General features: G+C 40.4%; 1 protein-coding gene across 2 annotated transcripts in view; it reads left to right on the top strand.

Moving 5' to 3' along the window:
* Positions 1-20,800, top strand: part of POLA1 (DNA polymerase alpha 1, catalytic subunit) — a 326,365-nt gene that overhangs the window by 153,021 nt on the left and 152,544 nt on the right. For both annotated transcript variants that reach the window (XM_075538739.1, XM_075538740.1), the window contains exons 32-34: positions 3,488-3,662; positions 17,886-18,064; positions 19,790-19,921. In XM_075538739.1, the coding sequence (XP_075394854.1) occupies positions 3,488-3,662; positions 17,886-18,064; positions 19,790-19,921 (486 nt within the window). The remainder of the gene's footprint in view (positions 1-3,487; positions 3,663-17,885; positions 18,065-19,789; positions 19,922-20,800) is intronic.

Genomic DNA, 20,800 nt, shown 5'->3' on the forward strand with positions numbered 1-20,800 from the left:
GTTTATATTTCTTGTTATCAATTCTTCTTGACCTATCCCAATGAAAGATTTTAGGGCTTTAATTTGCCTTTGCTCCCTAGCAGTGGGGCATGCACATTTTGGACATGTTTACTAGCCGGATCTGCATACGTCTTACGCTTTTAAGCACTCCAGTCCCACTTTTGTATATTTCCTAACTCAAGCATAATCTTTAGAATACGTTTTTGAAAATATACATGTAGTGCCTTCATTTTAAGAAAACTGTTAACTGCCCTAAGCCTAGGTAGCCTCCAAGAAGTGCTTATTCCATAATGGTTTCTAATTTGGTTGATATTTACATTGAGAATCTAACCCTTTACTGGTAACTTCTTCAGATTAAGCATTCAGGTAAGTTCAGTAATGCTTTAGGGTTCTAATTTATTTGTTGGTGTTGTTGTTCATTGGCCTCAAGTCAGTTCCAACATATAGTGGCCCTGAGAGTGTAGAGTAGAACTCCTTCAGAGTGTTTCCAAGGCTTAGCCTTTTCACAAGCAGAAGAGAAGCCAGGCCTGTCTCCCCCAGGCACTGCTGACTGGGGTTGAGCCACCAACTATCAATTGGCTAGTGTTGAGCTACTAACTGTTTACGCGAAGGGACTTACAGTCTTTTTCAAAAAACACCCAAAAGTAGTTTCCTTAGAGTCACCTTTTAGTCATGGCAACCTCATGTTGCAAAACCTATATGAATTTTTTTGCTCTGATTTTAATCAGCTTCCATTTATCTGTTAAGTTTTAGTTCTTTTTATCTTTCCATAGGTGTGTGTCTTTAATATACTTCTTTTGGGGAAACCCACTTGTCATTCATTTAAAATTCTTTTTCAGTACTTCCTTTCTGATATGACTACAGTACTTTGAGTGAATTGGCAGCACCTGGTGTCTGTATGAAGTTTGTATTTTGTTTAGTTCATGAATGGGCATCTAAGTAGACCAACATTGCTTCTTATCTCTTCTTAAAGAAGTAAATTAAACCTTCTTGCACATACAATGGGATCTTGCTCAGGTGTGAGGGCTACATCTTATATCACCTAAGTGTTTTTCAATACAATATAACAGAACCCATCATTTTATCAAGTATTTTCAGTTTTTCCATGTTTGGAACTTGGATTCTTAAAATACCAATAAGGGTACATGTTTGGGTCATTGCCAAAGCAAGTCATTGCCAAAACAATTAATACCTTCGTGGGTATTAATTCAAAATTAAAACTTTAAAAATGTAGAGCACATTTAGAAATTTTAAGCTGCTTTTAAAAAATATGCCTTGCTATGACAACTTCTAATGATATATTGGAAGGTAACTCATTTGCTTCCCCACCTCTTCTCAAATATTTAGGCTCTAAAGGTTTGATTTTTATTCACTAGTAAAAATTATTAAGCTCAACACTGCTATAATCTTAAGATAGATCAATTTTGTTAAAAGCTAAAATGACACCGATTGATCAGATTTCATATTTGTGATATTAAAAGACTGTCTGGATACCGTGTGTCTAAAGACACTGCCCAAGGAGCTTTTCACATGGGTTTTGTCATCTGTACTCTACTTTTGCAATTCAAGCCTCTGAAAAGGGTAACAATTAAACTTGAGGAATTCTGTCGGCTTTTTACTGTCTTGTAAATGATCTTCTGAGCAATAATAAGCCAGGCTTGTCACCTGAGGTTGTCTTGCTTTTAAAGTGTTTTCATTATATCTCTCACAGGTAGAGCCGAGTTGGTAAACAATATCTGTTCATCAGGAGCTTAGCCTTAAAGAAGTCCTCACTGCGGTTTCTAAAGGGGAGGCAGTGGTGTGGAAGGTTGCCTCTGCTTCAGGCTGGGTACTGTAGCAGTGATGAAAGAAGAGGATCTGCAGTATAATCCATACTGCAGAGCAGCTGAGGACTGTGAATAGTTATAATTTGCCAGTTTGAATATCAAATTGTGAATATTAAATTTTAAAACAAGAGGAAGTGCAGAGTGTGTTGCTGGCCGGTGGTGCAGTGTAGCAATGACTTTTTGACCCACAGATGAGGGTGACATCAAACAGTGGACTGTATATGGGCTGAATGCGTAGAATTGCAAAGTTTTTCTTTTCACAGAGTAAAACAGGAAGCCCTTAAAAAAGGTTCCCTGTAGCTGTTTCACTCCGGATTGCCCTTTCTGACTCATCTCCCTGTCCTGAGCAACAGCCAGACTACCGTCATGAAATGACCTGTACTTCTGTCCAAAAGCATTGAGACACCACAATGATGCCTCGTTATTTTTCTCTTTCCTCCTGATTACGTCCTGTAAGAATGCCCTGATGGCACTGATAGGCTGTGTATCTCGAGGTCGGCAGTTCACACTCACCAGCTGTCTGCTCCTGTAAAATTTAGAGTCTCAGTAACCCTCAACAGGGTCGTGGGAGTCAGATGATTAGATGACAGTAGGCTTGGTTTGGTATTATTATTTTCTGTCTACGACTACTTGATGGGTTCTAACCTTTCCTTTTCCTCTTGCTCATTTGCTTGTGGATGATAAAGACAGCTCTCATAGCAGACACTACCCTTCGGGACTCTGAGGTGATACTCCGGCTAGAGAGCTCACCTGATGGGGTCTCATTAAACAAAAGCCACACGTCGCATAGTGTCCCATAGGACAGTAAAACTATCCCGCAGTGTTTGCACGACTGATCTTTATGGAAGCTGGCTGCCCCTCTCCTTCTGGTTGGCAGAGGAGCTCTTTAACCTGGTGCCACCAGGGCTTGATGAAAAAGACCATACAGTTGTTTATTTATCATTGCCGCTAAAGAGCCATTCTAATTAGAGTAATTATCACTAGAATTTCGCAGTGTGTCTCTGCTATGGCAGGTGAATTATTTTTTTATTTGGTAGTTGGTTTTTGTTTTAGGCAAAAAATAGAGTAGGCGCCCATTTGATGTACATTCTTGAGCCATGGCTGCCATATTCTTCGCCATCTTCTTCCTCTTAGACCAGCAGTTCTCAACCTGTTCGTGACCCCTTTGGGGGTCAAACGACCCTTTCACAGGGGTCATCCAATTCATAACAGTAGCAAAATGACAGCTATGAAGTAGCAACAAAAATAATTTTATGGTTGAGGTGTCACCACCACATAAGAAACTGTATTGAAGGGTCACGGCATTATGAAGGTTGAGAACCGCTGTCTTAGACACGTATGAAACATTCATTCCGATGTTAGAAAAGCTTCTTGGTAGTAGGATTTGTTGTCTCCCTTTAAACCACTGGAGGGAGGGAGGGGTGTGTGTGTGTGTGTGTAGGATTTGTTGTCTCCCTTTAAATCACTGGAGGGAGGGTGTGTGTGTTTGTGTGTGTGTGTGTGTGTGTGTGTGTGTGTAGGATTTGTTGTCTCCCTTTAAATCACTGGAGGGAGGGTGTGTGTGTGTGTGTGTGTGTGTGTGTGTGTGTGTGTGTGTGAGAGAGAGAGAGAGAGAGAGAGATTGAGTCTCTCACACTTTGCCTGTACTTGTCCTCTTTTAGGATGGGTCAAACCTCGCCGCCAGTCAGAGGGCCTATGCGCCTGAGCAGCTGCAGAAACAGGACAACTTAACCATTGATACCCAGTACTACCTGGCCCAGCAGATCCACCCAGTGGTAGCTCGTATCTGTGAGCCAATAGATGGAATTGATGCTGTGCTCATTGCATCGTGGTTAGGTAAGTTGTCTAAGCTGACATTGGCCCTCTCCCAGTAACGGCATCACATGCTTCCCTCCATCCAATTCGGTAGGCACAGTACTGGACCTCGTACTCCCCTGGTGCTTCATGTCTGTTTCCTCATGTAGACCTCTGTGTACTTCCTACTTGGATAGCCACCTGTGCAGGCCCTTGTTGGCAGCCAGTACATAACCACAAGTAGAAGGTGAAGGGATGGAAAAAGGAAGAGAAGAGGGAAGTCATCATTTTAGAAGGCTTTAGTTACTGACTTTGCTGTCATAGCTTTAATGAGTGGATTTCCATGAAAGTGAGGAGGTTGGTGCTGGTGCTATTTTAATGAGTGGTCATCTTGTTTCTGACTCAAAAGACATTTTGTTAGAAAATGAGACTGTGCCATTTGGGGGGGGATGGAGCATGGGAATTTTGAATTTGTAATACTCAGATCCCTTTAAGTATCCTACCCTCGTTTTAATTCGAATTCTCCTAAAACTAGCCTCAACTGCCATCATCTAGGAATTGGCTGCCATGTCTACTTCACCATCCCAAGAGGTGCCGGCCAACCCTGGCACCTCTGTGTGTCCTTATGACCCTCCTTGTTCTGCCACCAGTTTGACATCTCTTGCCTAGCAGTCTATTTCATCACCAGCCCAGATTTTGTTTTCAGATGACTAGCATGGAAAGAGTTACCTCGATTTTAGGCTCTGTGCTCCCTCTAATCCATTTTATAGAAACCCCAATCTGTATTTCTAATCTGAGCTTTTATATTCAGCCTCTCAAAAAAAATTAGATAAGTAAATAACCACAGCCATTGAGTTTACCCTGTGGGATAGACTAGAACTGTTTCTGAGGGGTTTGAGCCTGTAAATCTTTACAGGAATAGGCAGCCTCATAGTCTCCCCTAGAGTGGCTGTCCTCCCTATGTTTTTAGTCTGACCCTTTTTGGTCTGCTCAGTGTCCCCCAAATGTGATATCAATTCTGTATCTGTTTCAGAAGGAGCTCTGGTGGTACTGTTGGTTAAGTCCTGTATTGCTAACCGCAAGGTCAGTGGTTCAAACCCTCCAGCCGCTCTGAGGAGGGATAAGCTTTTATTGCTCCCATAAAGAGCTATAGTCTCAGAAGCCCACAGTGGCAGTTCTACCTTGTCCAGTGAGTTGTTGACTCCCTGCCCCATGGAAAATTCTCTTCTTCCTCTTCTCACTGGAAGATATCAGTTGTGGATATAGGTTTTGGCATCCAGGGGGCCTGTGTTGAAAGGCTTGTTCTTGCTCTTCACAAGCCCCGTGGCTTTGACAAACCTCTAAACTTTAGTCTAAGCCATGGTTCTTTGAGTAGTACAATAGCGCACACTCCTTTAGCCCTTAGGATTTGCACATCGTTAGTATTCAGTGCCCTCAACAAGATGGCTTGACACCATAGCCACAACAGTGGACCCAAACATGCCAGTGATGGTGATGATGGCACGGGACCAGGCAGTGTTTCCTTTTGTTACCCTTAAGGTCACCATGACTCAAAGCCAACTTTATGCCAACAAACAACAACAGTGCTCACTCGGTAGGTGGGTTGGTTTTGATTGGATTTTCCCCGAGGGATCCTTTGGTCACGCACTTCTGGTGCTGCCTCTGCTTCGAGTGTTTCTGAGTTCCTCCCAGCCGTCCACCTCACTCCCCCATCCCTCATCTCCCCTCCGTCAGTGTCTGCCCTGGAATTGGAAACTCATCTTTGACATTTGTCTGAGCAAAACATAATTAGCTGATAAAATCTTGCTACCAAAATAATCATATAATGTATTCTCAAAAGTTGATGGTGTTTATAAATCCTTAGCTAGAAGGAAGAAACTAAATGCCCAATATTTTTATCATCATTTTACTTTTTTCTTTACTCTGTCAGATATTGTCATAAGTACTTTGCATGTTTTCACATGGTTGGTTGTATTAGCTTTGTTTTACAGAGAAGGAAACCGTGGCGTGGAGCAGTGTCCAACTTGGTCTAGTCTCGTAGCTAAGAGAGATAACCAGCACTGCCTGACTCCAGAGCCCGTGCCCTTAATCACTGTGCTTAGTGGCCCTGCTTTCTCTCAACCCAGAGAGGCAATCAGAAATGTTGCTTACTAGGAGTTGGGGTGGTGAAAACCTGGAAGGCTTTATGTTCACACTCCCTTCTCTCCCCCACTGCCTATACTCCCAGTTTGTACCTGAGACCTCTGGGCAAAACCAATTTTTTTTTTTTTTAGTAAGTCTCCCAGCGTTTCCATTTGTGTCTACAGTTAAGCCATTGCCCTTCCCTTCGCTGGTTTTGGCTTTTCCAGTGGCACAGGGCTGAGCAGGACCCAGTCTCCTGAATAATTTAGAAGGTAGATAGGTGTTGATTTGCTTAAAGAAACATTTTAATAATGATTGTCGATACCTTTTGGTTCTAGACAGACTTATGAATCGGATTTTCACAAATTATTTTCAAAGCCAGTACACTAGAGGGTCCCAACTTCAGAGGGTTGTGTATCATTGCTGATCTCAGTTTTCTTAGAGAGCCTGCCTCACGGGTGTTCTACCACTACCACCCCTCTGGTCCCAATTCCTAGAAGCTCTTTGGACCATTTGTGGCCGCATGTTCCTTCTTGGTGCCGTGTGGCCTATCTGAACTGATTGAAGGGTCTGTTTTCTCAAACTTGTGCTGCTGGGACTGCTCCTTTTCATCTTCTGCCACTCAACAACAGTTTTTTTGTTGTTGTTTTTGCCTTAGGTAATTTTATTTATTTTGTTGCTACTGGGAATATAGAGAGAGCAGGACATGTATCAATCCAACAGGTTCTACTTGTACAATTTGGTGACGTGATTTCATCCTTGCCATCCTCCTCTTTCCCAGGTGTTCTTCTGCCATTAACTTAAACTCCTTCCCCTGCCCCCCCCCCCACATCATCCTGGGAGGTTCCTATTTAACCTTTCAAGTTGCTGTTTCCTGGCTGTTTTTTAAGCTGGGTGACATTGGCGTTCTTGTAGTCCCTCTCCTCCCCCCTTGTGCTTGTCCACTTCTCCCCATCCCTGCTGTAGGCCATCACTAGGGGTCTATTGGCCATAGCAAAAACCATTTCTAGCCCTTTTTCTTTGTAAGAGGTTCATCACTCATGAACTTCATATTGGTCATTGTGAAGCCTGTAGGACAGGCTGATGCTTTCCCAAGCAGGTCTTCTCCGGTGTTTGCGCCCCTCCCTACTCAGGAACTGAGTTTTGATCTGCATCCTTTAGTCTCCCGCCCCATGTGGCTGTGCTGCACTAAGAGATTCGAGGCCCTTGCTATCAGTTCTTACATCTCCTGTGGATTTTGAGAGGAGGAGGGAGGAGATGGAGAAGTGGTAGAGAGCAAGAGGAGGGTTAGGTGGGTGCACAGTTTCTAAGAGGTGCAAGCTTGTAGGCATTAAATTACTGTAATTTGTTTTTAAAATTCTAAATCTGTTTTCTTTATATATATGTATATAAAAAACTGCAGTTTGTGAACTGACATGGTTAAATCAGTTGAAGTGTACAAATGTATACATAAAATACAAGCCCTCCAACTGCCTAATCACAGACATAAAATAATTCCCTTGCTTTTAATGCAGTTTTTATCTTTGATTAATGAAACCTATTACAGTGTTGGAACTTGAGTGAAGTTGGATACTTCGTCCTTTTAGTCAGTACAAAGCAAATCAGGAATAATGGCATCATTTCATTTAGGAAAATTATTAAGTTCATGGGTTTTTTTTCCCCAGACTCTTTTGTGGAAAGCACTGCGACATCCCCCTCCCCCCCCCAGCTACCTTTTTACCTTTGCTATTGCTTTTATACTGCTTTCCTTGAAATGAAAGGCACGCATCAAGTGTCGGTTATCCCGTGGCTTCACGGTGGAAAGTCTCTGACGCTTTCTCCCCATCGCGATAGCTCCTGACGCCTGTCTGATGTCATGTGGCCTGGCCAGGGGGCCCCCACATGGAAAAGCCATTTTTGTGAAAAGGAAAGAATTTTTTCTATTAAATGAGTGAATGACTTAAGTCTGTCAAACTGGGGGAGAATAGTTTGTTCTCTCTAATAGCTAATGGGCCTCATTATCCCAAAGTAAAATGTGGATCAGTTTTCTGAAGCTCATGTAAGATTATTGCTATTGGGCTTAAATAAAGCAAAATTTTACTTTTTCCATCTGTGAATGGGGGGAGAAAAGTATAGTATTACTCTTCTTATACAATAGCCCGATGGCAGGAACATGGCCACTAAAACTTGGAGCTCTTAGCTTTTGTTCTCCAGACTATAGGTTTTTCTCCCTTTTATTTTAATGAAAGCACTCTATAGTCTGTGGATGAAATATTCAGAGTAAGCACAAGCATCCAAATAGTCTTCTGCACCTAGCAACGCAAGCCAGTGAGTCTAAAGTTCATTCTGGAATTTCACTTTTTTAATAAATGTCTCTATCATACATAACCATACTTCTCATTATAACCCTTTTCCAATGAACAATGATCTCCAATAGTTGGGAAGGACATGTCTTCATGGACAGTGATAATATTTCAGGCATTTGGCCTCCCGGGCTGTTTTCTCATTGGTCCTAAGAGATTAATTTTGTTACAAGGAAGCGAGAATCTAGAACTCCGTCTCTCAAGATCGTGTGTAAAACAAACGCAAGAACATGCACCTAGTTTGCTCCGGGGTTTAAATTAGAAAACAAAAATCCCCCCCTTTCAAAATATACCATGCTACTTGTGTTACTCCAGAAAGCAATTGGTGTAATAGCCAGGGTCCAGCAACAATCGCTGAGAAACCTGTGCCACAATGGGCGCCTCTGGCAGGCCCAAGTAGATATATATGTTTAAAGGGGATGAAAAGAAACAATGAAAATGAGGGTGGGGAGGAAAATGATACCACCCTTAGGTGCCTCAGGTTCTTTCTTTTTTTTAAATTCAGAATCATTTTTTGACGTGTTAAATTTTATTTATTTTTTTCCTGCTAATTTATTTTTTTAATCATTTATTAGGGGCTCATATAACTCTTATCACAAGCCATACATACATCAATTGTGTAAAGCACAGTTGTTCATTCATTGCCCTCATCATTCTCAAAGCATTTGCTCTTCACCTAAGCCCCTGGCATCAGCTCCTCATTTTCCCCCTCCCTCATGAACTCTTGATAATTTATAAATTATTATTTTGTCCTATTGTTCCCTGTCCGACGTCTCCCCTCACCCACTCTTCTGTTGTCCATCCCCCAGGGAGGAGGTCACATGTAGATCCTTGTAATCGGTTACTCCTTTCCAGCCCACCTTCCCTCCACTCTCCCAGTATCGCTACTCACACCACAGTTCTGAAAGAATCATCCGCCCTGGATTCCCTGTGGTTCCAGTTCCTACTTGTACCAGTGTACATCCTCTGATCTAGCCACATTTGTAAGGTAGAATTGGGATCATGATAGTGGGGGGTAGGGAGCATTTGAGAACTAGAGGAAAGTTGTATGTTTCATCGTTGCGATACATTGTACCCTGACTGGCTCGTCTCCTCCCCGAGACCCTTCTGTAAGGGGATGTCCAATTGCCTACAGATGGCCTTTGGGTCTCCACTCTGCACTCCCCCCCCCCTCATTCACTATGATACTATTTTTTGTTCTGATGATGCCTGATAACTGATCCCTTCATTACCTCATGATCACACAGGCTGGTGTGCTTCTTCCATGTGGGTCTTTGTTGCTTCTGAGCTAGATGTCTGCTTGTTTACCTTCAAGCCTTTAAGACCCCTGACACTATATTTTTTGATCGCCGGGCACCATCAGCTTTCTTCACCACATTTACTTATTCATCATTTATCTTCAGCGATCATATCAGGGAGGTGAGCACACAATGATATGATTTTTTTGTTCTTTGATGCCTGATAACTGATCTCTTCGGCACCTAGTGATCGCACAGGCTGGTTTGCTTCCATGTCAGCTTTGTTGCTTCTGAGTTAGATGGTCGCTTGTTTTTTGTGCCTCAGGTTCTTAGCTGATAAAGTTCAGGAGAGTGCATACACGCCGTTCATTTCCAGCCTTATTTTCTATAAAATAATTAATAGGAAAACTTAATTAACATATCCTTCCCAAAAGCGAAATTAGATGTTAAAAGAGTGTGCATCGTAGTGGCCAAGGACTACCCCTTTACAAGGTGGCATACCGTCCAAGGCATCACCAAGATGCTCAGGTGCCAGTCAGCTTCGGCGTTCATTCAGTGTTGAACACCTGCTGTCCTCAGCATCTTCACGCACTGGGAAAGATAAAAGTAAGTCGGATGTGGATCCTTGACGTGACTTACAGCCCAGCTTGGAAGCTCGTGTCTTTGATTTAACTGATGTGGGGGAATCTAGTGGACAGCATAATGAGAGAGAGGTAAACTAAAGAACTTTCTTGAGTTCAGGGGAAGCAAAGACCACTTCTTGGGTCTCTGTTGGGGTGACTAGGGGGCATGGTGGCATTTGAGACTTTGTGGGAACTGACAGTGCAGAGATCAATATATTGTTGGGAATAGCTGCTCACTGTACTAATGTTAGAGCCCATTGATGCACTTCCGGACCCAGATCTATCTTGGTTGCACCTCGGGAAACTTGTAGAGAGTCATTTCAGGAGTTATCAGTCCACAGTTCTGCCCTATAGTCCCTACAAGGTGAACGAATGACAGCTGAATTCCATCTCCCCACTGAGCGTCAGCAGTGACACTGCTTACTCAGCTTAAACTGGGAACATTGCAAGCATAATCGCTTGGAAGAGTAATTCAGAACACCTTCCTTTGTGGCCACAAGGGAAACAAGGAGATCTCCAAATATTTACTCTATCATGGTTTCTCCTAAGATAAAGCATTTTCATGAAGTTCACCAAAATGACCCTTCCCAAGATTGTGTCGCCTCTAGGAAAATGTGTAAGACATAATAAATGGACACCGATACTTTAAAAATACACGAGACATGTGTGAATAAGACAGGAGAGTAACGTGGGAGAAATGTAAGTGATTCTCACTGAGAAAATACTAACACTATAATTTAATGACAAAAAGAAAGACACATTTTTTAAAATCAGAGGGAAAGAAAAATGTATTGCACAGTAACTCACTTCTAAAAGGGTGGTGGTCTGGACCTTCTATCTTGTTTCTACACCATCTCCTAACAGGTGGAAGAGAAGGAGGGCTTTGTTGGCAGGGAAATAATCTTTATTGGTTTATTGTATTATTTTCCATTTTTTCAACATAAAAAAGATGCTGGAAGTTTTCTCTGGTTTAAAAATAGGAAAGAAGGTACTCCTCAAGTTTTTTATGGCCCAGAGGTAGAAAAAAAGTTAGAAGTTGCCACGTGAGGGCTGTAAGAACAGCTCTGCCCTCAGAAGCGTGTTGCCCAGTGGGGTTGTGCTGGTTTTGTTTTTCCTATTGAGAGTTAGCTTCTGTAAGACAATCAAAATGTGTGTGTGTGTGTGGGGGGTGCAGGTGACATAACCCCAAAGTCTGGATATTATCTCTTTTCAAACACTTGGGAACTTAGCTTATATATTCTGGATATTTTTGGTGATGGTGTGAAAGGCAGTTTCAGTAGTCAGCCACTTGTAGTCAATTTTATTTATTTTTAAATTGGATCTGTAGTGTTTTAAAAACCTGTTCATTATGAAATACTTAACTTTATATGAAAGTAGTGACAATAATGTAATAAACAACCATGTCCCTGTTCCCCAGCTGCAGCAATCTCTCGCTCACAACCAATCTTAATCTTCCTCCCCACCTCCGCTGATTTCACCTCTGTGAAGTGAATGCTACACATCTTATTATTGGCCAATTTTTCTTTTTCCATTTCTAACAGACAAAGATTCTCCCTTCTAAACTTGGCTACAGTCATTATTGTGATGCACCCCCAAAGTCCTCCGAAAACAGTAACACACTTTATCCACTATCTAGTGTCCATATTTTCTAGGGGACATATGTATTCAGCTTTAGTAGACCACACCTGCTTTCTCAAGTACACCTGTTAGCCCACAATTCTTAGCAATCATGTCTAAATGCTCCACATCTATTATTTTCTGTGTTTTTCACTTGGGGCATTATAGTGGATATAACTGTGACATAGTATTGTGCTTTTAATTTGCATTTCGGTTTTTGTACTGCGATGCTTTGTTCTGGATTTGTAGGCATGCCCTACATATTGTCAATAAGAGTCTTTTGGAAATATATATTGCAAGTAAAACACCTTATTTGGTGATTTTTTTCACAAAAAGTATAATAAATACACATGGTCCCCTGTTAGTGTATGCTATGGGATAAGTGTGGGGCTGCTAACTGTAAGATCGGTGGCTTAAACCCACCAACTGCTCTGCAGGAGAAAGATGAGGCTCTCTGCTCCCATAAAGATTTGTAATCTCAGAAACCATATACAGTGTTGATGAGTTTGAATTGACTCAATGGCAGTGGGCTGTGGGGGATGTGGAGGGGATAGGAAATACACATATATAGTAAATTGCTAAGATATTAGGATATCGTTAAAATTTAAAAAATTAAATTGCTTTTGAATGATTCTTACTCATAGTGACCCCTTGTTTCTAGAATAGAACTACTCCATAGGGTTTTCAGTGTTGTGAACAGCTCACCAGGCCTTTCTTCTGAGGCACCTCAAGATGAGTTTTAACTGCCAATCATTCACTTGGTTGTCAAGCACTTAACCATTTGTGCCAACCTGGGACTCCTACCAACGGATTCACTTTTTTTTTATCAAGACACAGAATGTTTCTATTGCCTCAAAGAGTACCCTTGTACTCCTCCTTTTCAAAAAAAGCCACTGCTCATCGGATTCCTATCACCATAGGATAAACTGAACCTGTTGCCATCGAGTCTATTTGGACTCTCAGGGGGCCTGTGGAAACGAGTAGAACCTGCCCCTTAGGGTTTCTAAGGCTGACGTCACCGTTACAGAAGCAGACTACCACATCTTTCTCTTGAGGGACCAACCACTGGTGGCCTGGAACCACCAGCCATTTGGTTAGCAGCCTAGTGCTTTGACCACTGCACCATAACAGCACCTTTCTCCATGGGCTCATTTTGTCTGTTCTGGAACTTTATGTAAATGGCCTCATTCAGTATACACCCTTTTTTGTTCAACTTTGTTCACTTTGCATAGTATTTCTAAAATTCATCCATCTTGTATTCTCTTACTGTTTTTGTTTTTTTACTAATTAGTATTCCATTGTGGCATAGACTGGTTTATCTAGCTTGTTTCCAGTTATTGGCTGTTATTAATAAGTTGTGAGCATTCTTGTATACAATTTTCATCAACCTAACATTCACCTTTAAAAATTATTTGTTTAATCATGTGTTTTTTCCTTTTTAAAATATTTTTTATTTATTTTGGCACTGTTGAGAACATTCACAACAAAACATAAACCTTTTCAACAATTGCTGCATGTACCAATTAGTGACATTGATTACATTCTTCAAGTTGTGTAATTATTCTCACCTTCATTTTCTGAGTTGTCTCCCCCCTTTTACCGTAAATTCACTGCTGCTGAGGGTCCTATCTAGTCTTTGTGGTTGCTGTTGTCCATTACCATCATGCTCATGATAGACTTTTTCCCCTTGTGCTGATATTTTAGACCCTAAGTTTTTATATTCTTCTGTAAGAAACCCAAGTGTATGAAAATCTGTATTAGTGTAAAAGGTAAATGATTTCTTTTTAAAAAAATAAATGTTTACCTTTTACACACATGACTTAACAACAAAATTCTGTTAAGCACATGGTTTCTATCACAGACACTGATGGCTCGGGATCACCACTAAGTCCTTTTACTCCTTTGCATTTCCTTCTTAGGGATTTTCCCTCTTTTGTACTTGTTGGAACGTACATAATTGACTTTACTGTAATTATTTGCAGTTGCACCAATAGCGTCTCAAGGAGGCAAAGCAGTATTTGATCAATTCCTCTCTCAAATAACCCTATGACTGGAGTTAGAGGCGGCTTAAATACTCCTTGGGCATGCCGAAGGCAGGTGAACACTCTAAAAATAAGCACAGTTTACAATGGTAGGGAAATACAATGGTAAAAAACGAATTTTGTGCGAAATGTCACATTGGGGGCGGGTGTGATAAGAATATGGTGATCTCAAGTAAAAACACGCGTTGCCTGTGCTCTTCCTTTCTATAAATACTTCCTGAAACGGGAACGCTTTGATCCTCCTGCCTTCACAGAGTCAGATACTACACATTTTCTAATTATAACTGATAGTGTTTTAATTTCGTTCCACTGCCCCTGATACCTGCCCACAACCCACCCACACGCACACCCACAAGAAGGGAGAAGCACTATAGGCCACTGGATTGAATCAAAGCACGCTCCCTTTCTGCACATTGTGCGAGAAGCCTCAGCCACCTTTCTCCCAGATCACTTGGTTTTTCTGTGCCTGACCACGTGATTGAAGTCATCTGTCAGAAGCTAGCCTTAATAGAAGTGGAAGTTAGTTGAGACATGGGCCATAATGTTTGTTTCTGCAAGGCATTTCAGAGAAAGCTCTCAATAGAGCAAATCCCTTGTGGTAGAGTAGAGGCAGCCCTCCTAGCAACCGTATAGGACAGAGTAGAACTGCTCATAGGACTTCCTAGGCTGTAATGGTTTTGGAAGCAGACTGCCACAGCTTTCATCCACGCAGTGATGGATGGGTTTGAACTATGAACCTTTTAGTTAGCAGCTGAGCATTTAAGCGTTACACCACCAGAGCTTATAGATAAAGTTTGAAATTCCATTTTGCTTTTCTTGCTCTGAGTCTAATATAGTTGCTAACTTTAAAGTGAGCAGTTTAATATTGATATGCAGTGTATTTGCATGTGTGACAAAATCTTTAGGATAAAGATTTTGCTTTAAAGCCGTTTTGACAGAAGTAACTACAAATAGTATTATACTTAGCAGCTCTATTTTCCACGTTTTAGAATTTAGTCTCTACCTCTAGGTGGCAGCACCAGATACTTTTTTCCTGGTGTTTCTTTCCAGCCTTATTGAGTTGGATATGGATCATAAAACTTTTAAGTCTATCGAAACTTCGAAATAGCTGCTTATTACTGATTTCATAAGGCTCTGGAAAAATTAATCCGCACAGTGAATTAGTTTGGCACTTGTTTACGCCTGTATTTTTAACATTTTAGGAAGAAAAAACCTAAGAGCAATGATACTTTAAAAAAATCAATGATCCTTATGACATTTTATGTTTTCTTAAAAGAATTTATTAAAAAACCCTTTGGTGATTTACCTGTCAAGTTTATAATTGTCCTCTTGAGGGAATCACTTTGCCCCCTGACTTCTTTATTTAAGTAACTTGTGCATGGATTATTATAGATATAATATGTTGTATTTGCTTTTTATAGTTTAAAAATTCAACACTGACTCATTAGCAGGAAAAATGAAGCCCACCTCCCCTAAAAAAACTTGCAGTTTGGGAATAAATCTGAAGTACAGGCAGTCCCCGGGTTACGAACTAGTTTCAGCTCATAGTTATGACCAACGCCCATGAAGCCAATTACATTAAAATGCAAGGTCGATACAATGGTTCCTAATAACAGGTGCTGCTTTGTGATGTATCAAACGTTATTATGATGATAAAGATATTTTGCGTCTCTGGAAGCATTTTTTAAATTTTATGCATTAAAAAGATAACACTATATACTAAGAAACATTTGATATACTGACATTTGATACAAACCATACTTGTAATTTACATACAAATTTGATTTAGAAACAATTCCTTTGTAATTCTGGACTGCCTATAATTAACTAGGTTAATTGCCTTTGTTATTGTGATGTTTGGAGACATGGACGTTTAAAGTAGATAGTTCATTAAACTTGAGATTTTCCCATAACTTTTGTCTACTTGGTGGATTTTTGTCCATAACTAGCTAGGCCCCATGTGCCCAGTTTGGACTGACCTAGCATGCAATGGACCCCACCACCTACCCCCAGCAGCGGGTGCATGAAGCTGCCTCTGTTCAGGTGTGCTTAGTGAGCCAGGGCTTTTAAGGAGGGGTTGCTTACAGCTTCCGCTGGTCACTTTCATAGTCAGAGTTGTGAATATGCAAAGGCAGTATGAGGTTTCTTTTCCCCCTTGATTTTTTTTTTTTAGATTGGCTAAAAAGCTTGCCTTCTCAAGAATTTTCCTTTGGGTTTGCCCTTTTCCTTACTTTTTGCAATACTATAGGAATGGGTGTTGATTGATAATCACACTGCCAGGGTACTGGTCTGGTGGCTGTGTTCTAATCACTAATGAAATGTAATATCATGTGCATACAATTGGATCACAACTAGAGTTGAATGAATTAGCTCCCCTAGATTACAGTGAAGAAATGGGCTGGCTCCGTCAGTTCCCCTGAGCTTTCAGTGTGTGGGTCTATAGCCTCACATGCTTCGGTGCTCTGCTGCTTCTCTTCGGCTGGACCTAGGTAATTCATGAAGGAAAAATGGAGATTGAGTCCTGAGGCTAACTGGCTCGTGTGGCTAACGAAGACTACCTTTAAAAAGGACTTTGAATGTGTGCTCTCTTTTTATTGTGTGCCATCAGGTTAGGGAACATCACTCTCATTCGTTCCCACAAAGAGCAGCGAGGACCTTGAAATGCAGTAGGATCGTGGGGTTTGTAGGTTTTCTTAAATTCATGATCTTGCGTGATTATGGTCCAGACTCCATGCTGATGCTGCCTCATTATTTGATTTATTTTTTATTTCAGGTGACATGTATTGAGTGCTTGCCGGTTATTAGGTTCTGTTGGAAGCCATTTTCAATACTCAGGGCTCCAACGAGTCTTGGGGAAGCAGAGAGTAGAGTTGAAAGGCATTGGTATTTTCCTAAGAACCTTTCAAAGCGTCCCGCATTGCTTAGCCAAATTAAACCCCCAAATGGCTTGGTGTATTCTGTGGCACTGCCTCCATTTTGCAGGTGAAAAAACTGAGTCTCCATTTCTCAGTCTTACTCTTGTTCAGCATCTTTCCACTGTATTGTACAATCATCGCCCTGAGGTCTCTTAACAACTGACAAAATAGGTCTTAGAATTCTGAATCAATTCCGAATATACCTATGAAACTTATCTTCCTGCGCAAAAAACAAATTTTCAGGGTTTTTGGGGGGCGTGGTAGTGGTGGCGTACTTGTGTGCTCAAGTTTTTTTTGCTTGGGTTTCAAATGGAAACTCAAAAATTCTGTCTTACATTATTTACCTGGGTGCAAAAATACCCTAGTACCAAAATAAAAAAATAATTTAAAAAAATTCCCTAGTACCCAGGGATCTTGATTCCCAAGTTGCCTGGAATTCTAAAGGATTTCTAGGGGATACTTGCAAGGAAATACTTATGTTATAATCGAGGGTGTGGAATGATTATCTGTACATGTAAATGCAAATAGTAAAAAGTATGACCTATGCTTTGACTACGGATAAATTAAATGACTGCCTTAGGAATGTTTCTTAAAAAGAATTTGTGGAAACAAGCTAACCTAAACTATGCCTGAATTGCATTCTGGTATTGCGTCCGTTGAAATACGGACAATTTCAGGATTTCCAGGGGGAAATTTTGGCCTATAGAATCTGTAGATCCATTGTGTTTGCACATATTTTACATTTCGGAATTCTGAACACTGAAAACCCACGGTGCGTATTGTCTCAAATGCGGCTACTGAATTGTAACCACAGAATTAGATTGCAACCTACATGCTGTTAACTACTGAGCCAAGATGAAATCGAGCACTGCATTGACATCAGGATTAGCAGTTGTGTCTGTATTTGAAGGAGTTGTAATAGCTAGGAACCGGTTTTCTTTAATGGGGTTTTGATTTTTTAGTTTTAATGGTGACACTTTGCTTTAAGAATTGCTTAATAACACCACGCATTTATCTGAGATTTTCATTGTAACCTTAAGAAAATAATAAAACCATCCCATAGAAGTAGTGGCTTCCGAACCCAAATGGCCAGTCGTATGTTTACATATTGTGTTAGTGTACGTTACCTGTTTTCTTGCTAAAGCAATCACTTGTTATCACCTCACCCCCCAAGAAACATTTTGTCCATGTGCTAGAGCCCTTTATCGTGAATTTAAGTGTGTATGTGTATGTATGTGTGTGTGCGCGCGCGTGCGCGCGCCAATGTCAAATAACTCTTTGTGAGAGTTTTCTTTTGATATTTTCAGGATGAGGGACCTCAAATAATTATACCCTTCTGAATTTGTGTTTTTCTTTTACTTTGATAGGACTCGACCCCGCCCAATTTAGAGTTCACCATTATCAGAAAGATGAAGACAATGATGCTTTCCTAGGTGGCCCAGCACAGCTCACCGATGAAGAGAAGTACAAGCACTGTGACCGGTTTAAATGCCCATGTCCTACATGTGGGACTGAGAATATTTATGATGGTGTCTTTGATCATTCGGTTAGTTTGTCTTCCCTTTCTTTGGTCTTTACTTTTTTTTTTCCATTTTGTGAGTGAAATTATATAAAGGCTCCTTTACCCCCACACTATGGTGTACAAAGGAAAACATATCTTTCATGGGCTGAAAGGATGTAGTAGCATCTCAACTCTGCCTTGCCACTGGTTTTAGTTCTCCTCGGGAAACTCTGAATTGAACATATTCTAATATTGCTTTTCCATTCTTAGAATGATTGGCCTTGGTTTTCAAGTGGGATCTCTCCCTAAAAGGCTACCAGATTTTCTTAAAAGTATTTTGTTTTGTAATTTCTTAATTAGCAACCTGTATTTCCTCACTCTCAACCCCCATTTTTTAAGACTTAAGAGCAATATTTTCCTTTATTTTAAATCAAGCTAATGGGGAAAGTTTTTGTTTATCTTTACACATTCCACTTAGCTCCTCTCTACAAAGGTAGTCCTGTTATCTTTTCTGCTGTTTTTGCATATCAAACGTTTACAAAGTGACAGGGAGACATTCCTCTGCAGAAGTACTGCCAAAAAATGTATTGCCGACCTTGGATCAGAACTTGAAACTTGGCCAAGGTACTTGATTCCATTGCAGTATCATACATGTATCAGCCCTTGGCAAATGGGGAGGCAGCAGAGCTCCGCAAAACCTTGAAACTGAGAGAAAATATATCTTCTATCTAAATTAAAAGTAATTATTTTAAGTTAATTTGGACAAACAGCAGATGTTTTGCATTTTTTTGAATCAAAACAAAGCAGTCTTTGGAAGCAAGTGCAAGGAAGAGGGAGACACAGATCAGCAATACTTGCTAAATCCTTGAGTTTTGCTTCATTACAGCTGTAAATAAGATAGTTAATTGCCTGGAGCCTTGACGACTTGCAGATGGGCTAACTGTGGAAGAGCCGATGTCAAGCTCTAAAATCTCTTCCACCTGGAATTGCTTAGTGTAGCGGGTAGGGTTATGCACTAGACAGGAGCAAGAAACCAAGATGTTGACGCATCAAGAAGGAAAACAAAATTCTCTAGAAACCAACAGTTTTTCTGTAAATTATATTTGCTTTTGTCTTTTTTTTCAAGCTAAGCAAAACAAAATCTCCACCCCTTTCCCAACTTACTAATGGTTCACTGTTTCAGATTTCTTACCTTGAAAACGTTTATTTTGCGCAGGGCGTGGGAGGGGCGTACGGGGGGGGGAACTGAACAAGAGTTTTTAGATTTGCTCAGCTGATGATAAATGATAATGCTTAATGGCATAACACTTTTAACTTTTAGACTATATTCTTTCAGTTAAGTTGAAAGTAAACCGAAGTCATAGGCTCTCCTGCTTCATCTTCGAACGTGGAAGGAATCCATACCGAATTACACATTTGAGCAGAATCTCAAAGAAAGACTTCTGCTTCCCATAACATGACTTTACTGGTATTTTTGAAAGCAAATTACTTTATCCACAGGCTGTGTCATGGTTTGAATGTTAGTGATTTCAGGGGTTTCCCTTCAAACTTTGCCACCAATATGATGGTGGCAAAGAAAGTAAGGTACATGGGATTAAAGGGCTCTCAGGAAGAAAGTAGTTGTGAAAGTAGGGTTAAACACTCACCAATAAAATGAATTAATGCTGCACACCAGGCTAGCATCCACCTTTGTAAGGACAAAGGCCTTTTATAACCTGGCAATAACCTTTTATGTACTTGTCTGTCTTGACTTCCTTTTCATCTCTGTAGGGAACCAGTGTGGAGCCCAGCTTGTATCGTTGCAGTAACATCGATTGTAAGGCTTCGCCTCTGGACTCAACAGCACACATGAGCAATAAATTGATCTTGGACATTAGACGTCGCATTAAAAACTACTATGACGTAAGTACCTAGAGTGCATTTTGTACACACACAATCCCAGACTTGAGGTTTGGTGCCTGCTTTCATATAAAGTAGTAAAATTTCATATTGGTTTCTTGAAATGATTTTGGAGAAAATTCCTGGTGAAATGCTGTTAATACAAGCATGATACAGTGTGTAATTTGGGGGTGGGGGGGCGTATTAGCATGACAAATGAGTTGATTTTCTATTGGGCCTTAGAGCTCAGTAATGAGCTAGTTTCAAAATGGAGATTTTTGCTTTTAAGAAAAACTGAGAATGTGCTTAGGAAATGTCGATTATTGTCACCTAGAGAAGCTTACACTAAATGGTCACTTGGCCTCTTGAGCTGAGGAGGAAAAAGTCAACTTTGCCTGTTTTTGATAAGTGGAGCCATAAGAACATGTATGGTGATTTTAATTAACTGCCTCCCAGCAATTTCCAAGCAAATCAAAGTAAAGATCTCTAAATTGACATGCAATTGGCCTGACTTTTTCAAAGACAATGTCTAATCTCTTTAAATATATAGTAATATAATATATGATAATATTAATATATAATAACATACATATATAGTAAATATAATATAAACATATAGTAAAAATGCCAGAACGGCAAATAAGGCTTTCATTCAAAGTTTTTGTTTGTTACTTTTTAACACATTTCATATAAATGAGATTTTCCCCCTCAATTAAAACTAAAATAATAATAATAACCCCACACTTCCCATGTCATTTTTCTTAGCATTTCATTATGTCATTTGTCTTCCAAACAAAATTCTTTTTGTGAAAAATTAATGCGCTTATTTAAAGGGAGGAAGATGGAACTTTCCCCTCCCGTAAAGAGAATCAGTCTCAGAAACTCAGACAGTTGAAAAAAAAA

The sequence above is a fragment of the Tenrec ecaudatus genome, chromosome X (assembly GCF_050624435.1).
Source record: "Tenrec ecaudatus isolate mTenEca1 chromosome X, mTenEca1.hap1, whole genome shotgun sequence".
In the NCBI taxonomy this organism is placed as follows: Eukaryota; Metazoa; Chordata; class Mammalia; order Afrosoricida; family Tenrecidae; genus Tenrec; species Tenrec ecaudatus.